This window comes from Pleurodeles waltl, chromosome 3_2 (genome assembly GCF_031143425.1).
Source record: "Pleurodeles waltl isolate 20211129_DDA chromosome 3_2, aPleWal1.hap1.20221129, whole genome shotgun sequence".
NCBI lineage: Eukaryota > Metazoa > Chordata > Amphibia > Caudata > Salamandridae > Pleurodeles > Pleurodeles waltl.
This window is the reverse complement of record NC_090441.1, coordinates 74057219-74073150: the sequence shown is the minus strand read 5'-3', so window position 1 is coordinate 74073150 and position 15932 is coordinate 74057219. Positions and strand designations below refer to the sequence as shown.

Below are 15932 nucleotides of genomic sequence, written 5' to 3'. Positions count from 1 at the left end.
CAGTAAATAGACAAAAGCCTGGTCTCACCTAAAGGAGCCTCCACCCTCTGAATAACAGGGCCAATAGTCCCACCCCTTACCCCACCACCTAACAAAAGGCACTACTCAAGAACACTAATTTAGAAGTCCCTCTCAGCAAAAGGGCTTATTTGAATTTTCAAAGGGATCCCTTTCTCCGTTTTCTCCATTTAGTGTCTTGGTTTCCTTGCTCCAGCTTCAGGAATGTCAGCAATACACTTCCACTGGGGAAACAACCTCACCTCCATCTTGTGCACATGGGTAGGCCAGGGCCTTCCAAAACGGAATCCGCAGGTCTCCATTATTTTGGTTCACTCGTTCATGTAAAAAAATGCCTCACACAGGCTACACAAATGGATACAAATGCTTGGGCATGGCTCGCAGCCTGAATGGGGTCCCGGCTGATTTTTTTTAAACGCAAATATCGACCTGTGGGCACCCCTCCTTACCAACATATTGTGGTCAGTCATCACCACAGGTCCCCAAGGTCTTGGTTACACACCATAATTGTACTGATTTTAAAAAAGGTGACAAAGGCGCCCTGAAATGTAACTGTCCTATTTCTTTGATTGATTCTACTGCCAAAGTTGATAGGCAGAATCCTATTGGTAGGTTGAATATTGGTAAAAGGACAATGAGATTATTTCTGATTTACGGTTTGGTTTCAGGCCAGGTGTGTGCATAATGGAGCAATGTCTCAACATTCATCTTTTAATAAATGAGTGTTCGGTGGAGAAAAGCAGATCTGTATATATTGCATTCATGGATCCTAGTTCGGCCTTTGGGCTTGTGAATTGTAATAAACTCTGGACCATTATGACTAGTTTGGGGGTTGAGGTTGATATTATTAAATTTTTAAGGCAACTACATAGCGCAGTAATGGCCAGTGTTAGATATGGCAAAAATGTGGAGACAAGCAATCCTTTTCAAATCGTTAGGGGAGTCAGACAAGGCTGTGTCCTGGCCCCCATTTTGTTTATCATGTGCATCAACAGCTGGAAAAACATCTTCCTAATTCCCCCATTAATGTACCGTATGTTGGCACCCGCCCTATTCCGCACTATGGTATGCAGATGATTTTGTCCTCATTACTCAGACCCCGCTTGGTCTTCATAGCCTGCTGGATAGATTTGAAAATTTTATGACAAATCTTGCTATTCCCATAAATCAGGCAAAGGCAAACATAATGGCTTTCGGTCCAAAAAGGTGAAGAATAAGTAATTTACTGTTAACCATACCAAGATTAGCCCTGTCCCTACCTTTTCTTTATTTGGGAGTCCTCTTTCATGACTCTTGTGGTTGGTCTGTTGTAGGCTGCAGTCAGGTAGGCTTGTCTGCTAGAAGCACAGAGGTGCTTTTTAAATTTGCTTTAAAGCCGGGCAACAAACCAATTAGAGAACTTGTCTTGTTGTATAAATCTAAGTCTTTGTATTGCCATATATGGTGAAGGGCTATGGGACCTGGGGGAGTATGATGCAATTCAGAAAATGAAAAATAGATGTTAGCTGTCATGTGTGGCTCTAGATACACATGCTCTGCATACTCCTGCCATCATCTAGTGTTGGGTTTGGAGTGTTGCAAGCTGTTTTTGTTCAAAGAAGCATTTTCGAGTCACTGGATCGAGTGACTCCTCCTTCTCGGTGATACTGTGCATGGACATTGACTCATTTGTTAGTTTGTTTTCCCTCCGCCGTCAGGTTTGTAGGTGTGTGTCTTTGCTACGTCTTTTGACTCGCTGCAGTGCGAAATCTTCCGTCTTCTCTTTATCGACGGTATTGTTTCTTGATCCCATATTTCCATCTTCACATATGTCTCAACTCGTCTGTCTGGGCCCCGACCACGTGCCCTCCAAGGTGTCCTTGCCAGTTTCTGGCCTAATTCACCATGCAGCACCGACCATTATGCTGAGCTGATGGAACTAATGCTCTTTCATTTCTGTCCTCTGTGCCACGCAAAATTTCCCCTCACTGACCAGCATCTGGTGTGTAACTTGTGCCTCTCCCCCGCTCATTAGGAAGCTACCTGCAACGCCTGAAAATCCTTCTGGTTGAAGAAGGCCCTTCAGACCTGAAGAGCTTGTCAGTTGGAGATGACTCTGGACGACACCCCAGACATCTTTGGGGAGCAACACGCCCATGAGGAGCTGGAACAAGAGGAGGCCTTTTGATCCAGGACTCTGACGTGCAATTGGATATCGAACAACACAAGGTAACATCTGCTCAACCCGTGAGTACCTTGGCCCCTTCATGCCCACCCTAAGACTAATAAAAAGCCCCTTGCGGAGGTCACCGGACTGGGCGGATCTGAAAAACAGTTTCTGCTGCCCTGCCCACAGGCTCGGCCCACAAATATCCAAGACCAAAACAATGTCTTAGGCTTCAAACTCCGGCACCTTGTTTCGAGACATCGTTGCCATCTTGGTCCGAACTTTGACTCTGAGTACTTCAGCTCCAAGCCGACCACTTACCACCTCTGCCTCAGTGCCGACCAAAAATTGTGGTGCCAAAAACCACAGCCTTCACCTGTAGAACCTATTCTGGAGACAATGGACACTTGGCAGTGCGGCCTCCATATCCAGGAGGATACAGGGCACATTATTGCTTCTCCCCCTGTACTTTTTGAAGAGGAAACTGTCCTTCCAAGAGGCTTTGGACCCTTCACCTCCAAAGAAGGTTACCAAGGACAAGGCTACCAGCACATCTCACAAGCCTTCTCCACCTCCTCCACCCCCTGCTTCTCCTCCACTTCCCTCCCCTCCTCATTCACCTGCCTCGCCTACTACAGGAGATTTGACACCTCAGGAATCCCCTGTATATACTTGGGAAGATTTGGGTGGGACACAGCAGGACCCAGATCTATGGGACACACATGACCCTGACCTTATATTGATCAATGACCCAGATTTGTACCCCACACATCCTTCCCCACAAGAGTACATCCTACCTGCAGGTAATGGCAAGGGCAGCGGCCCTCCACAATGTAGAGCTACACAGGGACCCATCATGCATGACTTCCTGTTCGATACTTTTACAGCTACCCTTAGGGATATCCAGTTTCTCTCTAAGCTCCCAGGCTTGCTTTGTCACGCTGATGAAATTTTCAAAGAGCCAGTTTGCTCTAGGGTTGTCACTTCTAGAGTAGATAAAAAATATAAGCCTGCTCCCTCAGATCCAGTTTACATAGGTCACAGGTGCCTCCAGGCTCTATAGTAGCAATCAATGCACAAAAATGTGCCAATAGTCCGGCCACGGGGGACTCTCCTCCTCCTGACAAGGAGACTAAAAAGTTAGATGCTGCTGGCAAAAGGGTGGCTACACAGACAGCTAACCTTTGGCGTATCGCCAATTCACAGGCCTTACTAGTCCGGTATGACCAGGCTCACTGGGATGAAATGGAGGAGCTCCTCCAGTTTCTCCTAGAAGAGCAAAAGAGGGCAGCAAATTGTTGTTGAGGGTCAAACCATTACTAATAACTCCATGCACTGTGCCCTAGATGCCGCAGATACAGCTGCTTTCAGCATTGATACCAGTGTCTTGATAAGGAGGTACGTGTGGTATTGATGCTCTGTGTGTAAACCAGAGGTCCAGCAAGCGGTACTTAACATGCCCTTTGGACAGGAGCATCTTTTCGGCCATCAAGTGGATTCTACCCCTGAGAAGCTGTAAAAAGACACAGACACAGCAAAAGCCATGGATGCCGCACAAAGGAGCAGTTTTCAGCACCCCACCTTCAGAGGTGGTTACGGATCCACAACCTCAGAGTAGTCTACCTCCCAACCCAGAGAGCCTTCACCCTTCTACTCCAGGGGGTTTCTTTGGGAGTCCTACAGAGGCATTCAAAACAAGGGCAGAGGTAAGAGCACAGCCTCCTGAGGCTCTACCTTCACAGCAAAGCAGTGACTACCTACCTCCATCGTCCCCCAGCCCACTCCACACTTGTCGAGGGACAACTTCAAAATTTTCATTCAGAATTGGTCAACATCACCACGGACTAATGGGTCTTTTCCATTATCCAACATGGTTATTGTCTGGAAATCATTACCACTCCTTCAAACATTCTCCCTCGATCTCACAGACTGTCCCACAAGACCCTCACCCTTCTCAAACAAGAGGTTCAATCACTTCTTCTCAAAGGGGCCATTGAGCCTGTACCTTTACAACACCAGGAATCAGGAGTATACTCCCAATACTTCTCCCTTCCCAAAAGGACGGCTCTCCCAGGCCTTTTCTGGACCTCAGACCATTAAACTACAACATTCTCTTAGAACACTTTCAAATGGTTACTCTTCAAGACGTTATTCCACTTCTACAACACAGTGACTTTATGACCGCCCTAGATCTAAAGTACGCCTATTTCCATCCACCCTGCACACAGAAAATACCCACGATTGGTGATTGCAGGCAAACATTACCAGTTCAAAGTCCTTCCTTTTGGAGTCACAACTGCTCCCAGACTCTTCACAAAGTGCTTAGCAGTAGTCGCTGCACACCTCAAAAGACAAAGCATGCACATGTTCGCTTACCTAGATGACTTGCTCATCAAACCAGCATACTACCACAGTGCGAATCTCACACTCAGGTGACAGTGGACCTGCTTCACATGCTGAGATTCACAGTCAACATTGTCAAATCCCATCTTCAACCTCATCAGATACAGTCCTATTTAGGAGCTATTTTCAATGCAGAGTTGGGTCTAGTATACCCCAATCCAGCTCCATTTGTCATTCTCTTCTCCCCCAGTTTCAGGAGAATTGTACATACACAGTCGGGGCTCTCATGCACATGTTAGGAATGATGGTCTCCTGCATTGCCATTGTTCCCCATGCCAGACGCCACATGCGTCTCCTACAGCAGTGCCTGTCTCGTCAGTGGTGTCAGTCACAGAGAACCTGGAAGATCTAGTGTTGTTAGACCGCCACATTCGCTACTTTCGGTAATGGTGGAATACTACCTACTTGTTGAAATGGCGGCCATTTCTGGACCCTGTGCCTCAGGTCATTCTGACCCCAGATGCATCACTGACTGGCTGGGATACTCATCTTCAAGACCTCACAGTACAGGGCCTTTGGGATGTCCAACAGCAGTCCCTACAAATCAGTCACCTCAAGCTTCAGGCAGCCTTTCTAGCCCTGAAAGCATTTCTCCATCACCTCTCTCACAAGTTTGCCATAGTCCGCACGGGCAACATGACAGCCATTTATTACCTACAAAAACAAAGGGGTACGTGGTCATCCCAATTGTCACAACTCTATCAGACAGTATGGAAGTGGGCTCTCTACAACCACATTCACCTGGTGGCAGAGTATCTCCCATGAACAGTGAATGGCTGCAGACCTGCTCAGCAGGATGCAGCAACAAGTCCGCGAATGGGAACTCCACCCGCAAGTCAATCAAAAATACTTCTTAAATTGGGGAACTCCTCAGATAGACCTTTTTCCACAGCAAAAATTGCAAAATGCCCAAGCTTCGCCTCCAGGTATCCGCACCCTCAATCCTCGGGTAATGCTCTAAGGATGAACTGATCAGGGATATTTGCTTACGCTTTTCCACCTCTCCCTCTCATTTCACGTCTGGTTCTGAGGATAAGGCAAACATCTCTCACCATAATCCTTGTAGCTCCCACTTGGGTGCATCAGCATGGATCACCACACTTCGGAAATTCTCAGTAGCCCCACAAGAAGCTCCCCAACAAGCCAGACCTCCTCACTCAAAATCAAGGACAGATCAGACATCCAAACCCCAAGTCACTCAACCTTGCGATATGGCTCCTGAAGTCATTGAGTTTGATTACTTAGAATTGCCTGTGGAATGTATGGACATCCTCGGAGAAGCTCACAGACCCACAACCAGAGCATGTTATGCTGCAAAATGGAAACCTTTTGTATGCTACTGCCAACCCTAATGTATTATTCCAATTAAAGCTACTGTCCAAGACATTGTTTGTTATTTGCTTCATTTACAGAAAGCAAATTTAGCTTACACTTCCTATTGCTTACATCTGCATTTCTACAGAACAGACAACATACTTCCTTGTTCAGAATCCCAGTCATTAAAGCTTTCATGGAAGGCCTTAAAAGGGTTATTCCACCCAGAGTGCCTCCTGCACCATCTTGGGACCTCAATATTCTGCTTACCAGGCTCATAGGCCCTCTTTTAGAGCCACTCCATTCATGCCCTCTTCAGTATCTTTCTTAGAAAGTGGCATTCTTAGCCATCATTGCATCACTCAGACATGTTGGTGCACTCAAGGCCCTAACCTTAGAAGAACCTTTCTTCCAAATTCATAGAGACACAGTGGTCCTTCGCACAAACCGAAAGTTCCTTCCTAAAGTGGTTTCCCAATCCCCTTTCAACCAATCCATTGAGTTGCCATCTTTCCGCAGCCTGATTCAGCAGTAGAAAGAGCTCTCCACACTCTAGATGTTAAACACGCACTTTGACAGAACCAAAGAATTTAGAGAAACTAAACAGCTCTTTGCAGCTTTTTCTCTACCTCATAAAGGCAGTCCAATATCCAAAAGCAGCATAGCTAGATGGATAGTAAAGTGTATACAAACGTGCTATGCTAAAGCAAAGAGACAGTTACCTGTTACTACTAGAGCACATTCTACTAGGAGAAAAAGGAGCCACCAGTGCTTTCCTTGGAAACATACCTATAGCTGACATTTGTAAGACAGCTACATGGCCTACACCATATACATTTACAAAGCATTATTGTGTGGATGTACTGGCATGTCAGCAAGTCTATGTAGCTCAAGCTGTGCTACAAACACTTTTCCAGTCAATTGCAGCTCCCACAGGCTAGCCACCACTTTTATGGAGAGACTGCTTTACAGTCTATGTAGAGGATGTGTATCTACAGCCACACATGCCAGCGAACCAAAGATTCTACTTGCCCAGTAAGCATCTGTTTGTGGCATGAAGTGCTGTAGATTCACATGCACCCTTCCTGCTCCCCCGGACGCCTGTAGCCATTCCAGTTACTTTATATTTGTATAAACTCTTGTACATATGTTGTTACATGTGCATGGACATCTCTTTCTCTATACTTTCTCTACACTTCTTTTCTCACCTGCCAATGGGAAAATAATCTAACACAGGAGTTGATGCCCATGCGCAGTATCACTGAGAATGAAGAGTCACTTATCCCGTGACTCGAAAATGCTTCTTCAAAGAAAAACAACTTGCAACACACCATACCAAACACTAGATGGCAGGAGTATGCAAATCATGTGAATCTACAGCACAGCATGCCACAAACAGATGCTTACTGGGTAAATAACATTTTCCTATGAGATGTCTGTTATCAGCCCCCCACAGTACCTTTACCTTTTTGTGTCACACTGAATTGGGGTTGGATTACATTATTAATGATATTATTAGACTTTGTCTGGCCCTATTAGGTTTGTCTGTTTGGTCTAATACTCAGAATACTCTCACACAACTGATATTGGAAGACTGCCTATGTGTTGGTGAACAAAATCCATAGCTGACGTATGATGGAATTATGCTGTTGTTTTGGTATCCCTGAATTGTTTGATAACCCTAGAGGTTTGTCTGCTTCTTTTAAGCATGATCCCAATGAGAACTTTTTAGAATTGTGCTGATCTCTGACAATGCATAAAGAAATTAAGAAAGTTTCAGTGAGGAATTTTACTCTGCAGCCTACCAGTCCACTGACAGATTCATAGCTTGTCTGGATTCCTTTTTCCTACCATGGGTATTTCTTGAAACGTTTGAGACTTAAATAGTGTATTTTATGGTGGGTTTTCCCGTTTCTCTTTTTATATCATGTGATTGTACCACTTTGTTCTTGTGATCATCAATCCACTCAATCCACACTGCATTTTAGTTTTTTTGTAAATGTTTTGTACTTTTTAGATGCTGCTTCCTGTTGCCTATTTTGAAACATTATAACTGTAGGCAATGTAAGGAAGCTCTGATTTTCATACAAACCTTACCATAAACACATTTCTGCTGGGCTGTGGCGAGATTTCTCCAGCGTGCCATTAATCTAAAGAAAACACTTAGTTAGTTCTTCATCAGAGTGTTTATAAATTATTTGATCATGTATCCACCAATGCTTCCAATTTTCTTTCTTTGCATTTTGTTTTTTTATATATGCACTTTAAGACTGTGATGCTATTGATGAACCAGGTTTTCTCACTGAATTGTTGCGAATGAACTGTTTGCTAGAATGATCAATGAGTTATTAATTGATGGATGAGATTTTATTCACTTACTGTTTGCTCTTTTATGAGAATGTTGTGATAGTTTTGGCACTGGTGAACTTATTTTTAATGTATTTTTATAGTTGCCATATACAACTGAATAAATTCATGTTTCACTTTGACATACACTTGAGATATTAACTCTAGGACCTGCATAGTGTGTTGCCATCACTGATCTACATGCTAACCACATGACTGGGATAGTAGTCCACTGTCAGTCAAATGAGGGCATGCTTGGTACACCCCTCTATGTCAAACAACAGGCCCAGGACCTCAAGGAACAAACCTAGGCTTTTGCATACATGCTACAAAACCAGGAGCTCAGATTATGTTGGTTACTCTGGGTAGTGGAACCCGTCTGTACACCACACAGGGAACATTCCCATCCCCTCACTCTTTGTCTTCAGGCTATTTCCTTTTTTTCTCCCTGCACATATCTTTGCTTTGCCTCCTCCTGTTTTTCACTCTCTATATATTTTCCTCTCTTTTCTCCATCTGCTACTCTTTCATTTCTTAGCCGCTCACTCTTCTCTTTTCCTCTCTCTTTGTCCTCCCCTGTCTCTTCCCCCATTTATAGCCTTTTTTGCTCTCTACTCTTTCCTTCTCTCTCTCTTTCCCTGGTCAGTGCCAGCCTGCAAAGAACATGCTTTCTCCCTGGTTAGTTAATTACTAGGTTGGAAGGTTCTTTCCTGTCTGATGCGACACCCTTCATGTGAGTGCACAGTACCAAGCAGACAACTACAATCATCTCTGTGCTCTGGAAGGAAAGTGCTTTCTTTGTGTGTTGACATTTCATCAATGACAAGATCTTCCTTTCTTTAGTAGTTTGTTGCTATGCCAATCTTTCTCTTTAGGTCAGTCCGTGGATGTTAAGGACCATCTCTCTTTGTCATTTTTCTTTTACTCATTTGGCTCAGTGGTTACATTCCCTTGTTTCCTATTGTTGCAGTTTGAGTTTGACCTATACCAGAACGAGGCAGTATGCCAGAACCCACTGGATCGCCAGTACCACCAGGAAATCTTGAAGTTGGAAAAAGCAGGTGGGAGGAAGAACTGCAGGATTTTCACTTACACAGACTACGATCGCTACACCAACCTGGAGGAGGTACCTGCATGGCTGTAGGAGGCTGGTGTCTGCAAACACCTAAGGTCCTGGGCCTTCTGCCTGGGTTTCACTTTCTTTGTGATTTCTTGTTCTCGCCTCATGTCTGTACCTGGCTAGCTGCTTCCTTCCTCTACCACACCTGTTGGCTCCAAACGTGCCCAGCTTATTGCTAGTTCGTTGATTGACGTGTTCTTACTGAATCACTCCAGTAGGTGTGGTCCATATGATGAGGCACTGGGTTCTATAAGAAACAAGTCCTCACCTGCTTAAAGTTTTAGGGGCGTGGGCAGATCACTGTCTCCTTGTGCCTCCATTATTCAGGTTTTAGAGACTACCTTGTGTGACATTAGTATTTTTACCAGTAGAATGGCGTGTTCTTCAGCTGCTAAATAAGGGTGTCTAGTCTATGAACAGGATTAGGTATCAGTCTAGTCTTCTGTCAAATAGGGTCACAGAGAAGCCTTAATTGAAGGTTCTGTGGCTGTCATTGTGTAGATAAACTAAATCAGTCTCTGATGTGTTGGAAATTCTTATTGTGTTTACAGGCAGCAGGTCTGGGGTCCAATAGGTAAATGGTCCCTTTCAGTGAGTAAACACAACACCCTTATTCCCTCAAACCATAATCACAGTGCTGATTGAGACCAGTACTCCTTATTTTAAGTTGATCAATTGCACCTCATGAAGTAGTGTAGCCTGACTACTCCTGGAAGTCACGCTCTTTGATCACCTAGAGTCAGCAGGAGGCTATGTTGCCTCCCAATGAAAAAAAATGATTGATTAGAGACATTTGCTTTCAATAGGTCTTCCTCATTTGGTCTAGAATAAATTGAATACATATTCTTTCAAGAAAGCTTTCCCTTAGATCCTTTAGATCCACTGCCTTTTCCAACTCTCCTCAGCCCTTACTCACTCAGTAAAGTAACTAACTGAAAGGATGTAAAATGACCTTTCAATTATCACTATTTATAATGGTAAGACGTGTCATGTTTTCTTCGTTTAACCTTTTATCGTTGTCATTTCAGGCCGTTGTATTTCAATGTTAGGTTGCAGCTTGGCCCTTTTTCTGACTTGGAGTTTGCAGTTTATGATTTACACAAAAGAAAAGACAGAGGTGGCAAATGTTGGATGGGATACTTGCAGCCATTAGCATTTCCATTTGAGCCATATAACGCTGTCACATGCCACTTAATTGTCAGAACAACCGATGTTAGCAAAATGGTAAGCCCCAGAAGGCAGCAGGGCCCCATCACCTTCTCTCCACCCCCTAAGCCTCTCCCCCGCCTCCCACTCCTCTTGGAGGGGAATCCACAATCAGAGGTGGAGAGACAGAGTTCTGTGAAATGAGTATGAAAAGTAAATTTCTCCTATATTTGTTAATTAAAAGGTAGAGGGTACTAACCTCGTGGCTGGCAGTAAGATGTCAGGCAAAATGAAGAATATTAGTACAGGAGAGTGGCTCCTCACTGGCATTTGAAGTAGTAAAAGAAAAGAAAACAATCTAACCAAGTCCCAACAACTGAATGCCTAAAGTGGGTGTGTACATTCCACTTCAGTGGTCTGAAGTCAAAATGAAGAGTCACATTTATTGTTATTGAAATGCTTTAACATTTGAATATGTCCCTGGATAAATAAACCTATTCTTAGATGTACTTCTTTGGCTGCGGGTAGTAAATATACGTACAAATATCTCTTTATTGGTGACTGCCTCGTTCCATGTTGTCAAGGACATTGTTTGCAGTCCTGCACTTTAAACCCACAAATCACTGGTCTCAGCTATGTAGTCTAATTAACTTAATGGAAGCAAACATATCCTGCAACATCCATAATACATTTGGGTAGTGCATTAAAGCCCTGGACTGGAAACGATGCCTGTGATGGCATGGAGGGAGGTAGCTAACACAAGCTTGGTTATTTCCATAGAAAACAGTGGATTGGCTATATGCCATTCTTTATATGTAGACAAAACGTTGCAAAACAATGGCACTCTGTTTATGGCACTTTATATGTATAGCGACCGAGCGAGGGTCTGTTCAGTGATTCCAGGACTACATGCTTGTTGTTATGTCTGCAACTGCTGTTGCTCCCTTAAGCAGGAGGAAGAACCCTAGCAGCTCCCTCCATCTTGAGATGTTCAGCTGCTTTCTCGCTTTCATCCTAGAAGAAGCTAATATCTCCTGGCAAAGAAGCAAGTCCTCCTCTGTGTATGAGTATCATTGTTTGTCTTTGGGAATGCTACTTATACTTGTAGCTAATTCACCTCCTCCATCCATCGTTCTGGTATCTCTGGGCCATTGCATTTACCAATGAAGCCGGAGTGACCCTTGCCATATATTCACTGCTTGCTCCCCCCACCCTCTCAGTAAGGAGGCTTGAGCGGGAGGTCAGTGTTTGGCTGGCAGTGTCAGGGTGTATGGCTCTCCACTTCTCGCGACATGGGGTGGCGAGCCTCACATTGATTCCGCTATACTTAGCCGTCGTAGATGTGTTCTCCAGAGACTCAGGCTGTGCCCTGATTCCATGCTTCACTGCTAACCTTTGAATATCTCGTCTCTGATTTCCAGCATTGCCAGACAGTCACCAGTTCCACCCAAGAAACGTCTTCATACCTTGCAGAAAGAATGGCCAATGTGAGGAGGCGACGGCAGGAGCGCAAGCCCATGTGAGTGGAGAGTACTAACAGTTCATCATGTAACGAGGCTCCGGCAGGCTCCACTTTGAGGCAGTCAGTGCTTAGATTCTAATTTAAAGTACTGGGGTGCCAGGTGGCTGTGGCTTAACTCACTGTGGCCTCAACTGACTCCGTTTCAAGGTACTGAAGGCTTAGATGGGCTCACTTTTATTCCAGCAAGACCATCCATCCTCTTTTCATTTCATTCAACCCTTAGTATCTATTTAGCTATCCCTCATTTCTTTTTCACGATCCAATGGATCAAATTCATTGTGTTTTTCCTTAACTCTAAGGGTGTAGATGATGCGTTTCGACCTCAGTGGTGATGTGTAGATGGTTATTTTTTCCAAGACATTTATCAGTACTCCTTTCTGGGTATCCTTATCCGATTTACAGCTCTTCCATCTTTCCTGGCTGTTGGAGATCCACTCCAGCTTCATTGAATGTTTTGAAGAACTGTGAATTTAAAAATTATGCTCATGTGGGCGAATGTTTGTGACATGCAAGTAACATTCCCTCTCCATCCACTCCCCTACAGAAATACTGTCATTCCCCATGTTCCCCTCTGGAATGCTAACTGCTCTGTTATATTCTGTTAGCACCCTTTCACCATATATTGTATCCTACCACTAAAGTAGGTCGGTGGTGAAAGTCAATCCTAGGTTTAGAAGTGATGTAACAAAATTAGGGTTATGGGACTGTTGGTATATCGAACCAGACCCCCCAGCTTGTAAAGTGCCTAAACTAAGGTCTTCAAATGATTCATTTTATAGCATGATCTACCTTTTCCATAAATAACTTCTGGGATGTAAATAATCAGCAATACAAGTGCGGGCTGTGGCGTTTTTGGGAAGGACCAGGAGGGAGGAGGCACATAGTCTTCATCCACTGTTAATACAAGTGTTTAATGGATAAGAACCTTTGTCTCCTGCTGGGCTTCCTGTCCAGTCATAGATAAGGTTGCTTTTGGCTCAGCTATGCAGAAAAATAAATATTTACTTAAATAACCTAATTCTTTCTAAATGTGTTCCATAATCATAAAGAAACTAAACAGACCAGTCATTTGGTTAATGAAAAATATTTCTTCAGTAGTGACTGCTTTCAGTTACTAGAAAATTGATTTCTGGGGACACATCCAAACCGTATTCTGGGATGGCTTCTGGGATCGAATCCGAGCGCCCCAGCAATGGAGGGCAGTGCAGTAATAGTGGTAGCTAGACACAACTGGACGAGGGGCATCTACACTGAGAAGGTACCAGCACCGTATGCCCCTGGCCTCCTGCTGCGGGTGATGCCTGGCTGTAGGAATTTCTGACTTAGAGTTAACACTGGACCATGGACAGAAGCCATCCTTCTCACCTGGGGGACCTGTTTGCAGATGGCCTATTAAGGCTGAACAGCAAATTAGTCGAAACCAATGGGCTGCACACTGAGACTATTTCTTCTATGCATCAAAGGCACACCTACTAAACACACTTTGGAATAGAACACACGCAATATGCCAAACATTTCTCAACCATTAAAAGCACTTCTCACGCACGGACGTGCCAGACACGCAGTGACACGCATCTATACTCAAGACAGACCCACCAGTCTCAGCCCTAATGGTTGATGAGCTCCCGATGTTGGCCTGGAGCTCATCAACACCCAGTGGGCACAATGCTTGCTTACACGGATAGAACGTATGTTTCTGGGGTCCATACCCACTCGCCGCAGCGCAGACTTTATATAGTGTGGCACTACCCGATAATCTCAGACTATTTGGAGGTGGCCATGGGCCATAAATCCGACATAGTGGTGACGCAGTTCCCCCGGGTGGCACCACATTCTTCTTAGAGCTAACCAAGTGCTCGCAACGTACCCAAAATATGCCCTGCCACTTGCCAAACAGCGAATCTCCATGACGTGGAAGTCCTCTCCTGGCTTCATGACTTAAAGAAAGGCGCATATGCAGAAATTGAGGCCCACTCAATGCACCCACAGTACTGTATAGACCCAAATTCTCTGCCATGGGAAGGGTAGTTAACACCTTACAGCAGTGTTCTTCAAACGTTTTAATGCCATGCCCTCCTCTGTGGGGAAAAAAAATATCGGGACCCCCTCAGACTTTTTCACAATTCTTCTCTTAAATTGCCATTGTTTAAATATGTCTAGACTTATTTAAAAATTGCAGTTAAGTTCTGTTACAGTTTTAAAAATCCAATCAAATACATGACGCCAAACACACTGTTTTGATCAGGCAGGCCTTACTAACATGTGAAAGTATCCACAGTGTGATTATTAGGAGAAGTGGTGGGGGTTTTGAAGAGTATTTAGAGTCCCTTCCCTTTTGACACATACTCCCCAACTTGGATATAAATGACAAAATATGTTAGTGATGGCCCATTACAGTTTACTGCTGCTCAGTTTTTCAGCCTAAAACAAAGTCCTGTTATCAGCATAATGCTTCTCTTGGCCAGAGCCTGGAACTACCCCCCCCAAATCCCCTGTGATCACTTGAGGGCCCCCTAAGTTGTGCCCGCCCCCAGGTTGAAGACCCCTGCCTTAAAGGCTATAACAGATGAGACATTGCGCCGAGACAGACAACTGTTGTCTGTCTCATACTATGCTCGCCACCAGGGGCAGCTCCTTCCCAATGGAGAAGGAGCATTACCCCCCTAGCTAAGAGCCAAGAGCTGTAAAATAAAACGATTTTAAATTATTGTTTGATTTTACAGCTGTTGACTCAGTCATCAGCAGTGCAGGGGAGGGGTGGAGCTGGGCCACGGAAGGGGAGAAAGAGGAGGAGAGAGTGCACCTAAGTGTGCATGTGTGTTTGGCCAGCTGTCTTAGGCTGGCTAAACACACATGCGCACTTAGGTTTCTCCAAACCGGCTGTGATGAATAGCTGTGCTGGAGAAACTGCGAAGACCCCAGGGTTGTGTCTGAGCGGCAGTCCAAGCCACTCAGACCAATCCTGACGCTGCTTTCATGCTAGGTTTAGCATGAAAGCAGTGCCAGGATTGCTGGGGAGCCTGTTCTGGTGTCCCAGTGAATGCTGGGACTCCAGAAGAGAAGTGGAGCACGAGGCTGGAGGCGACGCCCATGAAGGAAAGTTAAAAAAAAAAATATATATATATATATATATTTGTTTAATGTTATTGTTTTTTATTTTCTCCCCAATCCCAATCCCCCCGACCAACACCTTGAGATTTGCGGCGGTTGCCGCTTCTCGCCACATAGATACCACTCACCACACTACCCCTCCCATTTGTCAGGCAGCAGCTTAGAGCCTCATCATAACAACATGTGAAGAAGGCACGCCTAAAAATGTCGTCCAGTGCACTGTCATCATCCTTCACCCATCCGATCTCTTTCATTCCACACGGATTATCTAACTTTGATTTGTTTGGCTACAAATATTTAAGAAATACAACACCTCGGTATTATCTTTAATGTTAACAGTAATGCATTACCCGAAAAGCTGCATCCATTTACCCTGTTCTTATGGCGAATATTCTTGACTGTAGGTAGCAATTGTTATACATGCAGGATAAAGAAATACTGTGGGGGTAAAAAGGTTTATTCAGTAAACAGTGTCTCAAGTTTAGCTTCAAAGGCAATCCAGTGTTCTGTCTTTCTCTAGCTGTAGCTGAATATACAGCTATGTTGTTTCCATTGATGAACAAAAACAAACATCTTTTGATAAAATTGTTAGGTCCTCCTCTGTCGTGCCATTTTACAGTCGGTAAGGGTCTGATTTGTAAAATCTGAGCTCTTCCGACTGTAGAATGCCTTTCAGACCACAAAATGACATTTTATTAGTCACCAAACCCAATTAGTGTTTCGGTAATATGTTAATTGGGTTTGGGAATACATACCTAATCGGTACTTGGGAGGGGCGTGTTAAGAATGCCCATTCCAAATACTGA

At 44.4% G+C, this 15932-nt stretch overlaps 1 protein-coding gene across 1 annotated transcript in view; it reads left to right on the top strand.

Annotated features, from left to right (window-relative positions):
• MKS1 (MKS transition zone complex subunit 1) overlaps window positions 1-15932 on the top strand; it is a 225202-nt gene that overhangs the window by 33832 nt on the left and 175438 nt on the right. Inside the window, exons 4-5 of the mRNA XM_069226780.1 lie at window positions 9198-9353; window positions 11915-12012. Coding sequence (XP_069082881.1) covers window positions 9198-9353; window positions 11915-12012 — 254 coding nt within the window. The remainder of the gene's footprint in view (window positions 1-9197; window positions 9354-11914; window positions 12013-15932) is intronic.